Below are 20,660 nucleotides of genomic sequence, written 5' to 3' on the forward strand. Positions count from 1 at the left end.
GGATCGAGAGAGCGCGACACATTGAGCCTGAGTATGCGTTTGAAATATGAAACGGAGAGATTGAGTTGAGAGGTTTCTGTGGTGTTCGTTTTGTTGTTGTTCTGATTTGCCGTCAGTAACAAAGCATGCGCACTATTGCGATAAATTTTCATTTCATGCATCGGCCAAGTTTTTTTTTCACTTCTTTTTCGTGTATTTTCGAACCGTCATCATAAATTGACTTAATTGCAGTACTTGAAAAATTACAGATTTCCAAAATAATCAGGGAAAAATAGCGATTGAACTCAGTCGAGCCAGTTCTGGTGGCAGCTGTGTAACGAGTAGCAGTGTGAATAATAACTTGAGTGTCTCACAATTCACGTGTATCATCACATTACAGTGTAAATCACTAGATTTTTTGCCGGCAAATCTTGTGTGTTTGCACACGCTTCCATCAGTTTTCGTTAGCTCGGGTACGAAATAGTTGTACGAACGAAATTCGGTCATTCAAATAATTTGCGTAAAAATAAGAAAAAGGGAACCGTGTATTTTTGGTGTCTAAATCCATCTGTCTGAGACGGGCGAGCAAACAATGTCAGCGCAAACAGTTTTATTGGATTTGTCAATTGACCCGAGCCGAATCAGTGACGAGGTCGGGCAAAAAGATGTGGTGAAACTGTTGGAAAAGGGTTTGTTGGAGTATTTTACACAGATAAAATTGATCTTCGAGACAAGCACATCCGATGGCCATTTATGTGTCTTTTCCCAGAACAACACCATTTTTCTGAATGCACGTTTCTTCAATCGCGGCATCATTACAATCAACATTGAATACTTCAAAGATGATGCTGAACAGCCGTCTGTCACATTTGATGTAAGTGTATCAATTCTGTTTTGGATATTGTTTCGCCGGCTTTAAATTTCTAAGTTTTCCTTTGCGCGCAAAAAACACCACCTCACAGTGAAACGACAAGAGCACGTAACGTGCTTGTCACTTGGAGTGGGCGCTCTTTCTATTCAAACGAATAAAAATGAAAGAAGCATATGAATTGGCGTTTAACTTAACTCGCTGAACGAAGCGGTTTTCGAAATTCAATTGACAACCATACAAGAACAATAACTAATTGACCACATTGCATAGACGTAGCAAGATACATCGAAGCTAATCATCTTGTACGGCGCAGAATATGTGCTTAGAATTATACGTTTTGTTGGATGAGTTCAATTTTTCAATCGAGTGCTAATAGACCTGGGTCTCTTGTTTCGGCATTAAATTACACTAAAATCACTCGGAAAAATCGAAAAGATGCTTCTTGATTATAAAGCATGTAGGAGAAATGCTATTTCCAACAGTTTTTCAATATGAATTATGAACTATGACAATGAGATACCGTTGTGTCACGTGTTCATTCACATGTAAATGCTAGACGAATTTAAAAGAGCAGAAACTGGAATGAATTGAGTTCATTACCATTGAATAAAACGACGTGTTTATCGAAGATCTTACAATTTATACAGAAATGAACAATAGTAGTATAATAGTTGGTCCCGCACGCTTATCGTAAACATGATAAGGCACTTTTTTACACATACAGACCGTATGATAGGGTTCAAGAAAGAAAATGTTTAGTTCAATAAGTCTTATTGTTTCTGTTGATCTGGTTTTTGTTGATAACCAGCAATTTTGTTTTCGTTTTAAAAAAAATTGGTTATCGATTTAAAAGAAGACAAGAATAAAATTGTCAAATGTGTAATATTTCTTCGACGATTTATTTTAGTTTCGTTTTCGTGGCTGCTTACAATAATTTTGCATTTGTACGTACATATGACACGACGAAATAGTGTGCCGCATTGTCATTGTTTGTTGTTCATGATTAATGATGGCCAATTTCTTGAATGTTCCTTATTTTCATAGAAAATAAGATCGTTGGAAAAATTATTACGAAAGATGCTAGAAGCAGAACGTTCAAAACATTTTCCGCCGATAAAACGAGGTTGTAGGATCGATGTCTATCTCACAAGCTCAGGTCAGAATCTTCAATTCAAAACGCACTGATCTCTCTCTATTTGTCTCACTTATCCATGGCATTTACTACATATATACTCTTTTTTTTTATTTAACTCACTGGAATTCGGTTGCATGTGATTTTTGTTCGGTGTCACAGCCATTTTGAAATGTATTTATTTCACTATGATAAACTTTTATGTACTTAATAGCAATTCACGGATACATCATATTTGAACCAAAAACCAAACCACACAATAAACAGTTTAATATATATTCCATGTAAATGAGATCAGAATGAAATGAAATGCCTTAATTGTTTTCAATGTTCTTGTTTGAATTTCAATTCAATCATTTTGACTAAATTTAGCACATGATAATGATTGTTCAAAAATAAACTCAAAATGCTTCGCAAAACTAAATCCGTAATGATTTTAGCTTTTGAAACAAACAAACGAGAAAGAAAAACTCGTACAAATTCTACGAAAGTTGCCAAAGAAAAAATTGTCTGAAATACAAACGCATGTCAATTCATATATACATCCTATACGAACTGAGCTCAAATTACAAACATATCCATTCTGATATACTATGCTTCAGTTCAAAGCGATTCAGCCACTGAAATTCATTCATTTCGTTCATCCTTTATTGATTTCCATCGAATTTTTCCTTTTACTGCATTACATTTCTTTTCTGTTCACTTTTTTAACTTTTTCATTTTTCTTTCTTTAATTTTAACGAATCGAATCAAAAACAAAAAAAAAACCACCAAACATCAAAACAAAATTACTGTGTTTTAGTTAACACGTCAAATGCGAAACCATTTGGAAAAAGTCCTCAATGTAATTGGTCATGCTTATCCAGCCATACATAGAAGTCAAATTAGAAAATATTTCCCATCCTCAGGTAAATTAAATCAACTCTTTAATTTTTTTTTTTCGTTCGTTTTTGTCGTTTCTTTTAATTTTTCATCAACAAAATTGTTTTTCAATTGTTTTGTTCTAAAGCGATGATCGTACATTTTTCTTTTGCTTTTTTTGTGTGAAAACTGTAAAAATAGATGTAGCACTCTATTGTGGCCAATTTATAAGAAATAAGTGCAATGTTATTTATATAATTCAAACGCATGTGATTTGTTATATTCAATTATTGTTCAATCAATATATCTATATAATTAAAGTATTTTTGCTTATCGCTTCGAATATTGATTTTGAAAAACCTAAATCTCCTGCTTGTCCATGTGTTCTCTAACGTTTGCGTTTTTATTGACGTTTGGTGTTGAAACTGTTTTAATACAATATTTTTTCATTCCTGTTTAGATGACCGAATTCTTGAATACGACATCGACAAGGTCATATTTGAGGGTACCTCACCATTCCAGAAGATACAAATTGTTCACTCAAAAAGCTTGGGAAACATGTTGGTCCTTGATGAGCTCCAAAGTAAGCGTTCTTTTTCTTTTTATGTAATGCTTTGCAAAGAAATTGAATGATATGGCAAAAATGTTCTTCTTTCCCTAGATATTGCCGAATCGGACCTAATTTATACCGAAACGTTGATGCAGCGCGGCATCGAAAACTACGAAGGCAAAGAGATTTGCATTCTTGGTGGTGGCGACGGTGCTCTCCTGTACGAATTGTTGAAGGAAAAACCGAAATTCGTAACAATGCTTGAAATTGACGAAATGGTCATGCAAGTCTGCAATAAGTATTTAACATCGATTTGTGGTGATGTTTTGGAAAAACGCAAAACCGATAACTTTGAGGTAAATTATTACTAGAAACGATAAAACTGGATCATGGATGGATACTAATTAGAGTCGATGAATTTTCATTAGATTATCGTCGATGACTGTATGATTTACTTGGACAAGTTCATTAAAGAAGGCAAAAAGTTTGATTACGTGTTCGGTGATTTGACTGATATCCCCATATCGGACACGCCAACCGGCGAAGTATGGAACTTTTTCCGCTCAATTTTGGAGCACTCGTTCAAAATTTTGAAACCAACTGGAAAGTATTTGACACACGGCAATGGCGCCAATCGTCCAGACTCGTTGGGCATGTTCGAAGAGCAGCTTGCAAAATTGGAGCCAAAGGTTAAATTTACAAGGGCAAATGCATTTGTGCCTTCGTTCATGGAAGACTGGGTCTTCTATCAAATCGCATTTGAAGACGTTTGATTTTCAACTCCCGCATAGCAATGAGATTGATCGAATTTAGGATTTTCGTTTGAATTAGACACTTGCACACAGTTCAGAGGTGGAATTGTTTTCATCTTATTTACAACTAATTTTGCAAATAATTCCTTTGGCTACATAGTATACCAAAAACTAGAATATAAAAATGCATACACAAAGATGACACCAAAAACAAACTTATATTGTAAATTCCATTTCAATTCAATAAAAAGTCAATTTGAGAAAATTGCAACATGTGTTTATGTTTCCATCAATGATTTAAATGATTGAACACACGCTGACTGGGCAGACTAATCACTTAAATGGGAAATTGTTTTAGAAGAATTTTCTGCAGCTAATTCGGTTCCATAAAGACCACTGGTGAACGATGATCAACGACAAAAGGTAAATGTACGAATCAATAATTCCATAATATCTAGATGGTGATCAATAGGTAGCACCAGATTGGTGTTATTTCTTCTTTGTGTTCACACTATTTCTAAAGTACTCATTACTTTTGATGGTCAAAAACGAAAACATTATTTAACCCATTGGATGTTTATATCTTGTTTTTATCTAATCTTTTATTTGAAAATTCAAATTGAAAGGATATGCATCAATAATTTTGTCGATGAATCTTTACTTTTTTGGTATATTCAATACAGCTTCACCGTATCCAACGATTTGACTAGACTGTGGAAATGTGGTGTGCACTGTTGATCCTCTGATCTTAATGTTACTGATTCGAGTTATTGATGGAATACTTTCTATCATTTGATATCTTATCACCCACGTGGATCCAACATATTGAACAAACGCAGAACCAGTGTTATGTTCAACAAAAATCTCTCTGTTGTATTGATCGATGTGATATCCATAATGTTTGTATTCCATTGCTCCGAGTAGTCCAAGGCCGTGATCTCGAACATTGTTATACTGTCGATCTTCTCTGCCACCCTGCAAATGGTAAATACGAATGGTTTTTCCATCCTTGAGCAAATCCACAGCCAAAGAGCCTCCACTAAAACTTGGTGTCAAAACAATTGTTGGATCTCCCTGTTTTGGATGTAATGGAACATCAACATATCCACCGCGTGAGGCCCAATAAGTTTGCTCAGCCGAAGGATCCGAATTTTGTTCAGTAATTTTCAATGCGTTATACATGTTGCCATTAAGATGGACTTGTAAGACTTTAGCATAAAGTTTGGTACCGTCTTGTTTATTCAACGCTGCTTTCGTTTTTGCTGTCAATGAAGAATCTTTCACTGGGTCGATTAAATCGGTGATAAATGGACTTGATGTGAACGTTTTTTGGCCCAAGGCAGAAGACAGAGGTTCAAAGTTCGCTGTAATTTCGTACACTTTATGTGCATCCGCTGCAACTGGTGCCAATTCAGATGGGTGAAGACGAGTGGCTGCTCCGGTCTCCAATCTTGGCATATAGAAACCGTTAGGTGCAAGTCTTCTGTTATAGATATCTGGCAGTTGAACTAGTTGCAGTCGAAGATTAATGATAGTTGTTCACAGTGAATGCGTATTTTTTATAATAAAAAGTTTCAAAAATGAGGATGAAGATATATTTACCAGCAAAAATGCACACCAACGCTGAGCCAACCAACAGAATAGCAAAGCAAAGTTTCATTTCAACGGTTTGTTTTCTTACTGAAATTCTGAAATGAAATATTTTTTTAATGCTTTTTGCCACTCTCAATGATGTTATATACAGTGTGAAATCTTGACGCCATTTTCCATTGTTGTGGGTTTTTTCTTCGCAATCATCAATTGATACAAGGGCCGTATCTGCGGGAGATTGGATTTGTTCGGATTTCTAGTGACCAATAAATGTGTATTCTAAAGAAGAAACGTATATGGAAATGTGACCACCCCGTTGTAGTGGTTTAAGATGTACTTGCTTTGCGGTTTATTTATGTGAGTGATGCATAGAGATGAAAAAAGATGACCTTCATGTGTGGTCCTTCCTCTTCAAATACTTTAATTTTTAAGTGATGAAAAAACTATAGAATTAATTTCTTGATATTTCAGAATTACTGTTGCAAGTGCCAATGATGGTTGTTCTTCGAGCACTTTCCGTGCTGACTACGCCCTTGACTGAAACGTAATTAACTTTATCCATCGCAATTGTATTTATTTATCATGGCAAAAAAAAACCACTGACTTTGAATCCATAAAAATAATTAATGACTAATTGTTTTGATACATTTTCTTAATTTGCATACAACTCAAGGGACAAATCACTTCTTATTTTGCCATTGCATGAAGTTCGATGATAGAAAGAAACAAACTCGAATAGAAAAAAGGAAATGAAATGAAATGAAAGTATACTTATATCACTATAGTGATATTGTAACTGGGAAGAGTCCGAACGAGATGATTGACACTTTAACAACATTATTCATCGTAATATAGGTCAGCCTTTAATGGGTTAGCCCATGACAACAGATAATATGACTTATGAATATCCAAACCAAAAAAAATTGAATTTCAATTTGAAATGTTTTTTTTTTTTTTTTAATTAATTTGCATTTTATTGCGCAATTACACATTACAATGGTATATAAAATTTATAAATCTTTCAACATCTCGTAGATCTCTGGATCTTGTAAATTTGAAAATATATCACGGAAAGAATGTTTCTGTTCGCTACTGAGTCGATCATAAAAATCTTTACAGGCTAGTTTAAAAAGTGCACGTTGCCGTATTGCTACGCATTCATTGGCAACGTCCTTATGTTGAAATGGAAGCGGTTCGAGTGCTGGTGATGATGTAGCTGGCCTTTTGTCCAATTTATCACGGGTCAAACTATTGAAAATCGCATCGTAATCAGCCAGTACTTGTGGGAATATTTTGATTAAACTCAAATTAATTGATGCCGATATGAAAATTATGATCAGGTACCACATAATTTTTTGTGTGGGAAATGACACGAAATTGGGTAACGAGCACAATAGCCAATCTTGTAACAGTGGCAAGTAGGCCGAATCAATTGCGGATCGGAATACCTAAAATATCAAACAGATGAAATGAAAATGAATGGATTTTGTTGTCTTCTGTCACAATTTCTAGATGCACGTTTACTCACTTGAAATAGAACTCTTGCAATGACTTCGCAATGTGGCTGACTCACAGTTAAGAATTCCTTGATCACTTTCGTTAGGAGCTCTTTTGGCGGTACCAAATCATGAGTCAGTTGGCATAACACATTCCCGTAAATATGGGCAGCGGGTCGTGTGGCCAATTTGATACGTTGAAAGAGAATTTCTATTTTCTCCGTTGTCTGCATGATTACTTCCGGTTCATCTTGTACAATCCCATTGCATCGCTCTGTGTTTTCAAGCTGCTCATTGGATCCTATGGACAATATTCATGAATTAGTTGTAAAACGAAATGCTCCAGACGAATCAAAGAAGAATTATAGTTTCAATTACCTATGTACATACAAGTCACAAGCAATTTTAATGCCAACAATGAAAATTGTTCATTCTCCAATTTAACCAATTCAAGTGCTAGTCTCTCAATTTTCTCGTGGTAATACCTCGTGATTGTGTTGGAGATTATCACTCGTTCCAAGCCCTGTATCGATTATTTCATTTGAGAATGTCATTATATAAAATTCATTTATTGCAGTTCAATGGTTTTCAATTGGTTTTTCCTTTTGCTATTGCCATTACTTACATAAATGATGCATGAGAATAGTGTGAAGCTGGTCGTTCTTTTCAGAACATTATTAGCTGATATAATTGTGTTGGTCATCATATCACAATCAGGGACGAATTTTGATGTTGATTCGATTACGTAAAAATTGAGCGTCCAAACGAGTACAGTGTGCTCATTGCTAAAGGAGAGTGAGCTAAAAAAAAAATGAGCATGAAGTATAATTAGAAGAAAATCAAATGCAACATTAATCATATAAGAAAAGTGAACAACACAGAAATCGCTACTCACCTTTCCTCGATGATTCCATGACGCGTGATGTAATTGATGATAAACGTTCGCAGTAGCAAAATCTCTTCACCCAAGCTGCCAATTGTGGTATTGCTCTTAATACAAGACTCGAACAATAATAGTAATCCTTTCAGCGCAGCTACACGAACAAATAGATGTGAACTTTTCAAATAGTTGCCCAGAACGACACACAAATGATTCACATCATGTACCGATGGAATCAAAACAGCGTACGATTTACATAAGCAATAGATGATTTTCTGGAATTATTTGCATAAAAGGTGAAAATTGTAAGAAATAATTTGAATATTTGATAATTTTTTGGATATTTTTCACTCTTTAATCGCTGCGGGCATACCTCATGGGCAACAGCATTTTCTTTTGGTATCGATTCGTATAACTTGTTCATTGTGTTTTGGATCCAGTGGAATTGATCGCGATTTTCACAAAGCTCCGAAAATTTCAGGACATGTGGCAGAATTTGGACACTATTCACCTGAATTTGAAACGTTTTTTTGGAATCATTGAACAGTTTTTGTTAACAATAGAAAATGACGCACCTCAAGAAGTTGTGTGAGAACATCGAATGTCAATTGTATGCTGCTGTTATAGTCGATGGCTGATGCTTCCAGGAAATGTTTCATATTTTTCAGCTCCACATTAATGCTCCTCGATACGGATGCTTGACCCTCAATTATATGCCATATCACATTCAGTTCGTATTGATGCGAAAGGAATTCCTTCGTTCCAATTATATTATTCGTTTGCTGATTGCATCGCTCCAAATTCGGTATATAAAATACGGATGGTGAATTCATTAGTTCATTTTGAATTCCATGCAATTTTCGGACACTGAAAGATGAATGCAGTTTTTAATGTGAAATTTGTTTAAATATTTGTAAAGAAAACCAATCGATTCTTGGCGGTAAACAAATCAGTTAATGCTACGATTTTACAACTGAGATTCATTACGAAAAAAAAAATGCCCAGCTTTAATCATTACCTAATCGAATCAGCTATGAGGCGTTGCAATCGAGGAACATGATGGAACATGCCATTCTGCCGATCTCCGATGTTGGGATACATTTTACATGAGAGTAACAATTCGAGCAAAGCCGATAGACACAAGCTCTTGATTTGATATTCTTCTTGTGCGTCTGAAAGTGAAATTTACATTAATGAATTTGTGATTGCATTGATTTCCGTCAAATAACATTTCATAGGCAACTCACCAACGACGTTTTCATCGTTCTCTTTATTTATCAATAGAAGCAGCGACATGAAGAATTCTTCAAAATGATGACGCGATGGAAAACCGAAAATGTTTATCCTGAAATGTATCAAAATGAATACAATGGTTAAAACTGGACAAATGGAAAAACGGGGGGCTCCATTCCGAAAATTTGTTGGAAAAAGAAAAATCTTTAAAAGTAAATTACCTCCTCAGAAATTTCTCCACAATTTCAATTTCATTCAAGCAGTCAATCGGAACGGATTGAAATGTAATGATTTTATTTGGCGATTTATTTTGCCACTCAAACGAATTGATGATTTCTCGCGGAGTTATGGCAAAGAAATAAAACGAATCACTGCGTAGTGTAGAAATGATCAGTGATAAAACGGTTTCTCTGAAGGAATTCAAATGGTTTGAATCTGGTGTTATTTTTGTCTCTGCCGAATCACTCTTGTTGTAGCATGATTCAACAAATATACCCAAAAATACGGCCTTGGCATAAGATAGCTCTACAGCCGTATCAATTTTATCGGTGTGATTTTGTTCGCTGAATATCGCTTTCAATTGACACTTCTCCAGCATTGATTTGTTCGCTAGATTTTTTCGGACGATTTCGTACAAAGCGACAAGAAGCCGATTGAAGAATGTGTGGCTCTCATCGGTGATAAAGAAGTTATTTGATTCGTTGAAAATGGCTTGCGTTCTCAATATATGGGTGAGACATGCACAAGCAACCGTTAAATATTCCACGCTAGCATCACTTTCGATGACATTCAAGCAAATCCATGTAAATTGCACGAGTCGTTGTAGACCCAACACACGAAATATCTGCTCCGTGAAAAATCGATTAATGAACGATACTTCCACGTAAATCATGCATTGATGCTGCAGTTCGATTATACATTCAAGCAGCACAGAAACGGATAACATTATTTGTTTCAGCTCATTGGTTTCATGAGTGGAAGTAACACTTTGATTGGCATTATCAGGATTTTCACTGTTTTGTTCGTGTTTCACGAAGATGGCGTCCATTTTAGTGGACAATATGTTTAGTGACTGTTTCAAAACCGGCAACGGTTTTAGGTAGTTCATGTGTGCATTGTGTTGGAAACAGTCATGCTTGAACTTTGCCATCATTGTTTCAAACGAGCACTGGATGACTGTTGGGAGTAGGTTTAAATCGAAACCATCATGTGCTTCTTCAAATATTTTGTTCAACTTTTGCTCCAATTTCACCTCCGATAGAATTTGATAAATTCGACGCTTGTTTATATTCGATTTGATCACATCGACAGCCTGTGGTAAGTAATTTAGCGTTATTCACTTGAGATTCAGTTTTTTGTTTGCATTTGTATACCTTTGCATGGAACCAGTCTTCATTTATCAAAATATTGGCACTAATTTCAGTTAATGCCGGCACTTTCTCTAGATTTTCCGCAATAATATCTTCAATTGGTTTTGCAACGAAACCAAACCTAAAATTGGATTACAATTTAAGTTTTTCTAAGGACAAATTTCTCATCTAATTGATGTAGAACATGGAATTACATTTCATGGTGTTGGAAGTTCGATTTGAATCTGCTGAGAGAAGCTACCAGTTCTGTTTGTGACCCAGCCGTACCGTCGAGCTCTCCGAGTTTTTCTTTCAAAATTGAAAACGAACGCCGTGATATCGACGATTCTCGTTGGTAAATGGTCGGTGTTTCCAATAGAATTTTGACAATGGATAATGTGCTCTTCTTATTCGTGGTCTCAATCACATCAAGGAATAGGAAAAGAGGATCCTGAACATATGAAAAATTAAGAATATCATACAAATTTTCAATATTTTTCAACTATGTACTATCTGCATCTGTAGAAGAAAATAAGAATAAGGTACGTACCGTTTGCGATGTATCCATTTGAAGTAAACTGCACAATTTGTTTAATACGAACTCCACAAATTCTTCATTTTTAGCTACAGTCGTTAAAAATTCCCGACTAATGAACAGAAATTCCACGAAATAGTGGCTCAGGAGAAATTCAGTGCTGGCATTGTCGAGCTGTAATTTTTAAAATTGATTTTCTTATATTCATTTTCGGTTTTTTTTTCTTCAAAAATAAATCGCTTCAATTTTATGCATTGAAATTACAGATGAAGGTATTTCTGTTTGACTAAAACCAAGTTTATAGTTCGACGAAAATAAGTTCAAAATTTCAAAACCAACTTTCGCTCTATGAGTTGAATCAGTCCAGTGTGAAAGAGGAAACTTATCACTGTTCAATGTTCATGTGTTTTTTTCCAAGCACAATGGATTTTTGTTCATCGGACTATAGACTAGGTTTTCCATTTTCTATTGAAGTTTTAATTATTTTCCTTTTAAATTGATTTTAAACACTCTATCATTAACTTACTCGTTTTGAAGCAAGCAATTCTATCAATTTCAATGTGCCACATCGATCATACAATGTTTTAACTCTTTTATCATTTTCTTGGGCCTTTTTCATTACATCCACCACGAATGATGTTTTATACAGGTCGAAGGTAAAAGAGAACAACTTGTGTGTAAGGTCTGTTTTAATGATGCACCAATTCGTTCGCATTGCCGTGTTCTGGGAAATGGTTATATTTGACAAATTCTTCAGAAAATCCAGCACCGTTTCGATAAATTTTGAATTTGCTTCGAAGTGGTTTCTAAAATTCGTTGCAAATTTTTGGAAATTCAACAAGACTTGTGTGGCTGCATTCAAATATATTCCGAATATTTGCAAATATTCCATCATTTTTGCTGGATCACCGTCGAAGAGGAGATTGTATTCGAGTCCGGTGTAGTTAATACACGAAATCAAATCACTTTGAATACTTTCCGTCAAATTGTCAACAGTAGTTCCTTCAGTTATAGTTGAAACACATTCCAAAACCAGATTTTCATCGGAAACGTTAGAGATGCTCTCCAAAATGATCGTTTTCACTGCCACATCATCGAATATCTTCAGCAAAAAGATAGACTCTTCATTAATATATATATTTCTTTTTAATTTTTCATTAAAATATATCAATTTTACCAAGTCGCTTCGTTTTTGAAGTCGAGAGACAAGCCGACGCATATTTACTTTATCATCAATCAAGTGTGGACGAATTTGATCGCACATTCGACCAATTAAATGATAATCATCCAATGTTGTCACAAGTGGCTTTAAATCACTTAACGTGTGCAGTAAACATTCAGCCAGCTCGACATGAATTTCCTTTGAAACGTTCGTTTCTTTCATTAAAATCATGCAAATCATTTTTTTCACCTGGACAAATGAAATAGGATTTAAGTCAAACATTTTAAGAAGGAATGAAGAAGCGACCCCCATTCACGCCATACCTTCAAAGAATCGATGAATTTCAACAACATACTGAATACAACTTCCTTCTGTGTATTTAACTCCTTCGAATTTTGTTGACTGTTCTCAATTGGCCCATTGTCAATGTGACGTGGGAAGTAAATTTCATATGCCAGTTGATATAGCGCTTCAACAGAACCATTTTTCGTAATGCTATTTGCCAGCAAATTATCGGTGATGTTGATAATCTTCGGAATTGACATTTGAGGTTTTTCCTTTTGTTTCGCCAGATAAAAGAGAAACTTGACAATTTTCGGCGTTAGAATGTGGCTATTCCTGGAATATCAAATACAACAAAAAAATCATGAAAATGGTTTGTATGTTTACTTCCCTATGTCAATTATAATAATATATACCTAATAATTCCCGTCTCAATTGACTCAATCAATTTTAGAATAAATTCCATAAAAATATTGTTTGCATCCAAGAGACAATAATTAACTTTTAACTGCAGCACTTGGCATAACATATCTAAAACATACGATTGCATCTCTGAATCAGACTTTGTAAATAGCTGAAGAAAAAAACAAGAAAATTAATCAGCAATTGAAACACATTATTCGCTAACAAAATGCAATCAAATCGAACACAAACTCTTTACCTTCAAGCATTGTATCACAATCGGCTCAAATAGTTTAATATTTCGATGTTCGGGATTGGCTTTGTTTTTTTCTGGTGTCGATGTTGACGCCAGAAAATTGATCAGCTTGGATCCAGTGTGAATGGGTGTTGTTTCAACACTGATTTTTTGTGGCACTGGAGATTGGCATCGGATCTTATCCAGGTATTCGAATACTTTTAGCGGTGTCATGTTTTGCACTCGATCAAAATCAAACAGATTCTCATCCATTTTCCAATTTGGGTAGTTTATCAAAAACATGTTCCGAATCAAATGCTTTATGCACACCACTGACAATTTCGGTTCGTAAATGAGAAACGTTTTAATGTAAACTAAAATTTCATCAAAAAATATTGTTGATTCGGCACTCGGAAGTGGTTCCATGATTTCAATCAGCAATGCCATCGTCCGAAGACATACTCTCAGCAGCGAAAATAGTTTCAAATCGATTTCTTCGTTTATTGTGATCTGAAGAAGATAATAAGATTGAATGACATGTTGCCTCAATCATTTTTTATCACGAATGAAATTTTAACTGAACACGCAAAAACACTTATTATTTGTAAACAAAAAATCGAATTTCGATTTAGCGTTTACAAATAAATGACATGTTGCCTCCAATAATTTATATTGAATTGTTACCTTGTAATTTTCGTGAATAATTCGCAAAATTTTGTAAATTTTCAAGTAAAAATAATCGTTGCCAAAGTATCCATAGCTGTTAAGCAATTGCAGCTCTCTACTATTTACGAATAGATCAGCCTTTTGTCCTTTTGGAATGAAAACTGGCCGCTTGTTGATCAAAACATTATGATAAATGCTCAACAGTTTCATGACATGACCCAGCAAGGCGGAAGTAACTAGTTTTCTCTGATTATTCGGGTCAGGCCGCTTTTTCAACGCCATAGCTAATAATTTGAAGAAATTATTGTTTATAATTCAAATGCAATAAAACGTCTTTGAAGTTTGCTTTCAAAAAAACGCCTTCAACTTTTCTAGAAAAAAAATGTTTTTTTTGTTACCTGCTAGCAAATTAGCCGAAATGGTAAGCAAATCATATTGACATGATAAATCTGTTCCGGTTGTATAATTTGAAATAAGAAGCTCCACACAAACATCCAAAATATTGTATTCCGACCAAGCGTCCACAAATTGAATGGGACTAAACGAATTGATGGTGTTGAGTAAGCATTTCGTTGCGCCAAGCTGTATTAAAAAAAATCCGTTGAGATTTCTTCCACTTTTCGATTTTGAGCAAAAGCAAAATGTCCTTACCAATTGTTCGCTTGATTTCAAATCGAATAACATGTTGGTCAAATCAAACAAGTGTTTCCCTAAAACCCTTTTCACTCGCCGGCTGTCAGTTCCTTCACCACACAGTCTTGGTTGAAATCCAGCCAAAATACCATAAGGATTGTCCAATGAAATTGGTACTTCGTCCCAAAGTGTATCAGCAACGAATTCAATTGTTAGATAATTTTCCGAATATTTGTGTGCTATATTGCTTTTTCGCATCGATTGTAATGTGTTAAACTCAAAGATGGCAGCAGCTGCCTCATTGCGAATGCGTGCATCAGAATCTCCTAGCATTGCATACATGTGTGATACAAATCGATTCTGCAAATGTAAACAAAATATCCATATCAAGTATTTTGAATGTTCCAACAATTGTTCTACTGTCTTACCTTATACACCTGACCCTTGACTTGTCCGAAGATGTCTCCAAGAGCATCGTAGTTAATGGTTGCCACAAAGTGACAACACTTATTTTGAATAACCCAGTATTTATTTTCAAAGACAAGCGGAAGTTTATCGAGAATTTCTTCCAAAAGTGAAATAGCTGATGTGACCCTACTGTATCCGATCGGAAGATCTTCGGTGCAAGTGACAATAGGCTGCAAGCAATGGTCACCTTCATAAAACCAAGACGATCGATGATCCAATAAAGTTGATAGTATTTTCTCTAATGAAACCAGCGATTGTTTGACAACGGTATGAATTTCATCAGAAAGGCCCTGCAATATTGCAATTGTTAGATTGACTTAATTGGTTTAAAATGTATTATTTACCTTGATTATAATGTGAAACAAAACGTTGAAATTCAAAAATCGATATGTGGAAGCGATTTCAAGCCGCTCTATAAAATTGGCGATCGAATCACATTCGTTCAGAACATTGAACAGAAAATTCCCGGTCAATAATTGTATGTTGGCTCTGAGAACGGGATCGGTATGGTTCCAATAGAGTAGAACGTCTTCAATGAATTGCAGTGATCCATCAGTTATTGATTGAATGAGTGCTTGGTTGCTTAGGGATTTGTCATTTAAATTTGAGCTTGTGTCTGCCGTCACATCAAAGTCTCTGTATGACGGCTTTGAATCCAAAATGTCGGATTTTGATAGCAAATCCGACAGGTCACCGATTAGCTTCTGTGTCCGTCTTACATTTTCTCCGCCAATGTTATCCGAGTTGAGTCGCGATAGAAGCACATTATCGGCACTTTTACTAAGCGGAAAGAAGAAGTCAAAATATGTGTTTGGCACTTTGCTATTCTCTCCGAAATGGTCATCCTTGATATTCAATTGATCCGCTGGTTCATTGTTTGGTTTTGTTTTCGATGGTGACTCCTTATCTGAGCATTCCGATTCACTATCAGAGTCATGTTCAAATGTTAAATCCGGTCCACTGTACTGAAGTGAAAGCAACAGTGTTTGTGGACATAATGCGATGCAATGACAAATTACAGCCAGAGACAAGTTTTTTATCGACACTCGAACATCACAGTCGTCAATTAGCTTATACGGTACTCCGATCAGTAGAAATTTCGATGCAATCAAACGTACCGTGTAGTAGATTAACGGTTGATTCGCAATGTTGCCAATAAGTATTTCACGGTCAATGGTTTCGAAATGAGTAGCCGAAGAAGCGTCCACCGTTTGATCCACTTCATCGATTTTCTCTTGATTTACTTCATCGGCTTCAAGTCGAATTGTGGCTATTTCTTGATCGTTCAGTATTTCAATTTCGGGTATTGAGTCATCAGTTTTGTTGAGCATATCAAATGTGCCCAATGCACACGAGTTCAATGACAACATGCTACCGTCTGACATTTCGGACATATTTGTGTCGGTTTGATTTAAATCGTCGTCCAAACATGAATCTGGTGTATCGGACTGTTGGCCAAGTGAACCAACCCGGAAGAATTTCGTTACCGATTCTGTTGGAATAAGAAATTTGTTTAACAAATGAATTCCGGATTTCAAACGGAAATGTTCAATTTTCATAGAAAAGAAATATCGTACCTGTATTCGGATGCATCAGTGTATTCAAAAACGATCCAATTGAATCGGTCGACTTTTGACTCTTCAGCGGATGGGTATCTTGTGCCGTTTTCTTGATGGCCGGTGAATTCGTCTCCGACAATTGTACAAGTGATTCGTTGCTTTGGCACAGCTCAAAGTCATTCAGACGCAAAGAATCTAGCTCTATGTCACTACCGGTGAGTAGGCCCTTGTCATCCAGTGATGCATTGTGTGCAGTCACATAGTCCAAAACATTCGATGCATCTGATTCACTATAATCCAGCTCCTTCACCGTGCTCGATAGCACATCCACGTCTGATTTCTTTAATCTCAATGGATTTCCGGGCGAAGCTAATTGATTTTTTGACATTTCCAATGACGATGCAGACAGTTTCCGACGAAAAATTTGATTTTTCAACGAACGTTTCTTACTCAACACTTCCATGTGGATCAATTTATCGTTAATGAGCAAATTCGACAATTGCGGTTTCAAATTATTCAGAATGACACAAAGACATTCCAACGACGCATTTATGATTGTGTGGTTACTGTCACCTAGCAAATGCAAGCAAATCTCATAGATTTCAATTAACTTGTGAACGACACATAGTTCGAGCGAATCGAATGATAAAATTTTCGGCAATAAAACACGAAATAGACCCAGTGCACCCACAATTTTGTTCAATGTAAAGTCTTTCACAAGATTATCTAGAAAATTGTGAAAAGAAACGGATAGAATGTGAATTTCACGAAATGGTTTGAAAATGCATCCATATTTACCGAGACATAGTGTTAAGGCATGTTTCGACATAACTTCCGGTCGTCTAGCATGTTCGATCAGTGTCATAACATTTGATGCTGAGCACCGCCGTTTCACTGCACACTCGGAACTGATAGCATCCTTTAGGAAGAACTGTTTAGGCAAAAGTAAGGAAAAAATGGTTATTTTCGGATATTTTTCGTGAAAAAAACAAAACTGAACTGACCTCAATCAAATTTGAAACTTCACTTTCGGTGAGACTGATTTGAAAATATGTGCAGAATTTCTCCAGAAAATGCGATAAGGTTTCGATGAGCTGTTGTTCTTTTCGCTGTGAAATGGACAGAATGCACGGCAGCAGATTGAGAGCATACGGTTTCACTTTACGCTGTTTTATCATGTGGGCGTAATGGCCAAAGAGATTTAAAGCAATCCGTAGCGACCGGTCGTTGCCATTGCGTTTTATCTCTTGGAAGAGATCGTATTGGATTCGAATAACATTTGATGGCGTTGAAAATCGAATGATTCGATTTAGATTTTCTTCAGCACTGAAAAATCGAGAAATAGAGCAAACAGTTGTTCAGGCGTTCAGGTGCATTTGATTGATAACGAAAATAAATACCTCATACGAACAACCGAGTCGATGTCTTCACAAAACATTAACAAAATGGAAACGGCATTGCTAATAAAACTCAAATAATTTACATTTCCACGTAGGGCTGGCGATTGTATACAATCCGAGATTTGCGTAAACAATGCTAGTTTCTCCTTTTGACTGTCACACAACGAGAGGGAAAGAATATTTTCAAGATCAATTTTATCATCAATAAATCATATTTGGTCATTTTAATTCACTGTGAATGTATCAATTTGTAATGTGTTCGTCTTTGCATGATTCATCGCATTATTACCTGCATTCCGTTGTTTTGAGCGAATCAATCGCTTTTTGGAATGTTGTCACTGCCATCAGACGCTCCATTATTAACAATTGCACTACACTATCCTAATTGATGTTTATGGTTTTAATTGATTAATCACTTGGAGTCTAAAATCGTATCACTTTTATCCCTTGATTGTGTACATTTCATTCACTGCAAAACATGATACTGTGGAATCGTATTTGTTGTCATTGCCTGATTGTATTGCCCGAAATGTCAAAACACATTCGTATACACTAATACACCCGTAGCATTGATAGCTTGACGTTTCGTTCAACACTCAATTTTTCACTTGGTTCGAACACTCGATGCACACACATGCAGCGCAAATGTGCTGTGCTGCCGTGCTGTTGTCGTTGTCTCCGTGTATACGATGTACGGATCGAGAGAGCGTTTGGTTTCGCATTTGTTTCATGAGTTTTTCTTCCACATTTCGCATTACATATTTTCTTTCTTTGTTTCTTATCGGCACCGCTTTGGTAATCCGTCTCTTTTGCACCTTTTCCACACCATGAATTGGCGCTGAATGTGTATGTGCGTCGTTGTTGTTTTCTGAGTTATATTCAAGTGCTTGCGTACACGCTCCTTAGTTAGGTATGGGTTAGTTTTTTCATGAAAGAATTACATTCCAATACCTAAAGTGCAGTTATATCTGCAAAGAAGATAGCTGCAATAGCTGCCGAACAAATTTCGCTGTTTTCCACTGATTTTTTAGTTATAGTGAGTCCAAACATGCGTGTGCTATATGTCAGGAACCATCCAACCGATTTTGATAAATGGGGTACCAAAATTTATGGGAAATTCTCAACTTTCAAGTAATGTAGGTTCCTATCATAATTTTAGAGTTCTAAATCAGAATTCACTGTGCTATTTTGATAGGCGCTACCATAAAGCTTACCAAAGTCGATATTTTTCTTATTCAGACGTCTTCCAAAGAAAGAAATGATGCAGAAATGTTTATTTTGGGGTCCTCTACCAACGTGCATTCAAACATGTGTTGCACGGTGTAATGTAAGAACATATGATACTGGGAATAGTTCGAACGGGATGATTGCTCTTTTAACCCATTTTCAACCAGTGGTCGATTTTCCGACCAGTGACTTTCGATATTTTTCTCAGGCTCTATCTTCCCATATGGGGAATTTGGTTACTTTTTTTCTGAAATAAAATTTAAAATTTCTACTTTTCAATGAGAATATTACAAAATCAGCGAAAAGTTTTTAAATCGGTCGGATCGAGCAGCGATTGAGAACAGAAATTTTAGAAAAAAATTCTCACAAATTCGTACTAAATTTTCAATTTTTCGATCACTGTTTAAATATCTCACGATGATCATTCTATTGTTTTTTAGAGCAAAATCGATAATAATATTTGGAAGTATCACGCATAACATCTATTCCATTTATGAAAATTCTCAATATTTTAGTCTATTGAAGATACACGGAAATGTGTTCTGTTTTTCAACGAAAACAGAAAAATTTCGTCCAATAGTCGCTACAATATTAAAATCACGAAACATTGAAAACAGTCCTCAAAGATAAATCAATAAATTGTACACCGAATTTTTTAAAATCAATACCAATTTTATTGAATTATTATTTACACGTTATATATGTATTTTAGCCTAGATAACAACAGTTCCACCTTGATATTTAAATTGTTCAAAAGCTTAAGTATGTTGATTTCGTGAAAATCAATTCAAAATCCCAGTTCAATTCAAATGTTCATTGAAAACTCATAAAAATATTTTGCAATTCATGAACATCATAAAAGTCGAATAAAAACATTTGAAATCTAACTAAATCAAAAACTTGTTTCTTTTGAAAAAAAATGATTGGTCATTAGTATCAGTTCCAAACATGTGTTTTAAGATTGCTGAGCATCTCAGCATTTCGTAAGGCATGGATATATCCGAGCCTATCGACGACGCATACTGTATAATACAGTGGCGTGTGTTGCTACGTGCAGCCGCAACGACTCGACCGAAGTGTGTTCAGTTGATGTGGCTGCACGCAGCAACAACATACACATTCCGGTCGAGTCGTTGCGGCTGCGCGTAGCAACGCACGCCACTGTATGCGTCGTCGATATGCCCGGATATATCCGTGCCTTACGAAATGCTGAGATGCTCAGCAATCTTAAAACACATGTTTGATCAGTTCATCAATTTATTTTTTCTTCATTGTCACATTTCCTATCGCACCGAATCAATTCCCAAAATTGAAGATGCTATTTCCCTTTTTAATTTATGAAAATATTTCAACGTTTTTCTTCTAAATGATCAAAATTAGTTTGAATATATTCTTGTT

At 35.6% G+C, this 20,660-nt stretch overlaps 3 protein-coding genes across 4 annotated transcripts; 1 reads left to right on the top strand and 2 right to left on the bottom strand.

The window, feature by feature from the left end:
* The first annotated feature begins 41 nt into the window (after positions 1–41).
* On the top strand, positions 42–4,410 carry LOC129579334 (spermine synthase). Of its 2 annotated transcripts, none has more exons than XM_055469346.1 (5): positions 42–853; positions 2,785–2,890; positions 3,304–3,426; positions 3,505–3,749; positions 3,822–4,410. In XM_055469346.1, the coding sequence occupies exons 1-5, from the start codon at positions 572–574 to the stop codon at positions 4,164–4,166; spliced, it is 1,101 nt and encodes a 366-aa protein (XP_055325321.1). In that variant the 5' UTR covers positions 42–571; the 3' UTR covers positions 4,167–4,410. The 2 variants fall into 2 exon arrangements, with proteins under 2 accessions (XP_055325321.1, XP_055325320.1); XM_055469345.1 differs by lacking the exon at positions 2,785–2,890 and adding an exon at positions 1,895–2,006 and having other exon boundaries at positions 127–853.
* A 202-nt stretch (positions 4,411–4,612) lies between these two features.
* Positions 4,613–5,826, bottom strand: LOC129578468 (uncharacterized). Its single transcript, XM_055467129.1, has 2 exons — positions 5,748–5,826; positions 4,613–5,653 (listed from the first exon to the last, which is right to left on the bottom strand). Exons 1-2 carry the CDS (start codon positions 5,803–5,805, stop codon positions 4,803–4,805), a joined length of 909 nt encoding a protein of 302 aa, XP_055323104.1. The 5' UTR covers positions 5,806–5,826; the 3' UTR covers positions 4,613–4,802.
* Positions 5,827–6,678: 852 nt separating this feature from the next.
* On the bottom strand, positions 6,679–18,552 carry LOC129579153 (huntingtin-like). Its single transcript, XM_055468845.1, has 28 exons — positions 18,325–18,552; positions 18,036–18,188; positions 17,640–17,961; positions 17,434–17,566; positions 16,654–17,361; positions 15,421–16,568; positions 15,037–15,366; positions 14,627–14,968; positions 14,374–14,557; positions 13,994–14,259; positions 13,334–13,819; positions 13,089–13,246; positions 12,714–13,008; positions 12,406–12,639; positions 11,755–12,330; positions 11,244–11,402; positions 10,909–11,144; positions 10,718–10,835; positions 9,566–10,656; positions 9,359–9,456; positions 9,130–9,283; positions 8,687–8,978; positions 8,485–8,622; positions 8,127–8,386; positions 7,857–8,031; positions 7,610–7,754; positions 7,264–7,532; positions 6,679–7,183 (listed from the first exon to the last, which is right to left on the bottom strand). The coding sequence occupies exons 1-28, from the start codon at positions 18,390–18,392 to the stop codon at positions 6,746–6,748; spliced, it is 8,976 nt and encodes a 2,991-aa protein (XP_055324820.1). The 5' UTR covers positions 18,393–18,552; the 3' UTR covers positions 6,679–6,745.
* Positions 18,553–20,660: the final 2,108 nt, after the last annotated feature.

The sequence above is a fragment of the Sitodiplosis mosellana genome, unplaced genomic scaffold (assembly GCF_009176505.1).
Source record: "Sitodiplosis mosellana isolate CC-2019 unplaced genomic scaffold, AAFC_SMos_1.0 Smas_scaffold_6226, whole genome shotgun sequence".
NCBI lineage: Eukaryota > Metazoa > Arthropoda > Insecta > Diptera > Cecidomyiidae > Sitodiplosis > Sitodiplosis mosellana.

Excerpts from the sequence above, each read along its gene's own strand:
- LOC129579334 (XM_055469345.1), top strand. The coding sequence starts at position 572 with ATGTCAGCGCAAACAGTTTTATTGGATTTGTCAATTGACCCGAGCCGA. Across the intron at positions 2,007-3,303 it reads TGTCTATCTCACAAGCTCAG|ATGACCGAATTCTTGAATAC; the intron begins GTCAGAATCTTC and ends ATTCCTGTTTAG. Across the intron at positions 3,750-3,821 it reads GCAAAACCGATAACTTTGAG|ATTATCGTCGATGACTGTAT; the intron begins GTAAATTATTAC and ends AATTTTCATTAG.
- LOC129578468 (XM_055467129.1), bottom strand. The coding sequence starts at position 5,805 with ATGAAACTTTGCTTTGCTATTCTGTTGGTTGGCTCAGCGTTGGTGTGC. Across the intron at positions 5,654-5,747 it reads GTTGGTGTGCATTTTTGCTG|TTCAACTGCCAGATATCTAT; the intron begins GTAAATATATCT and ends GACTGCAACTAG.
- LOC129579153 (XM_055468845.1), bottom strand. The coding sequence starts at position 18,392 with ATGGAGCGTCTGATGGCAGTGACAACATTCCAAAAAGCGATTGATTCG. Across the intron at positions 16,569-16,653 it reads ACTGATGCATCCGAATACAG|AATCGGTAACGAAATTCTTC; the intron begins GTACGATATTTC and ends TTATTCCAACAG. Across the intron at positions 11,403-11,754 it reads AATTGCTTGCTTCAAAACGA|CTCGACAATGCCAGCACTGA; the intron begins GTAAGTTAATGA and ends TAAAAATTACAG.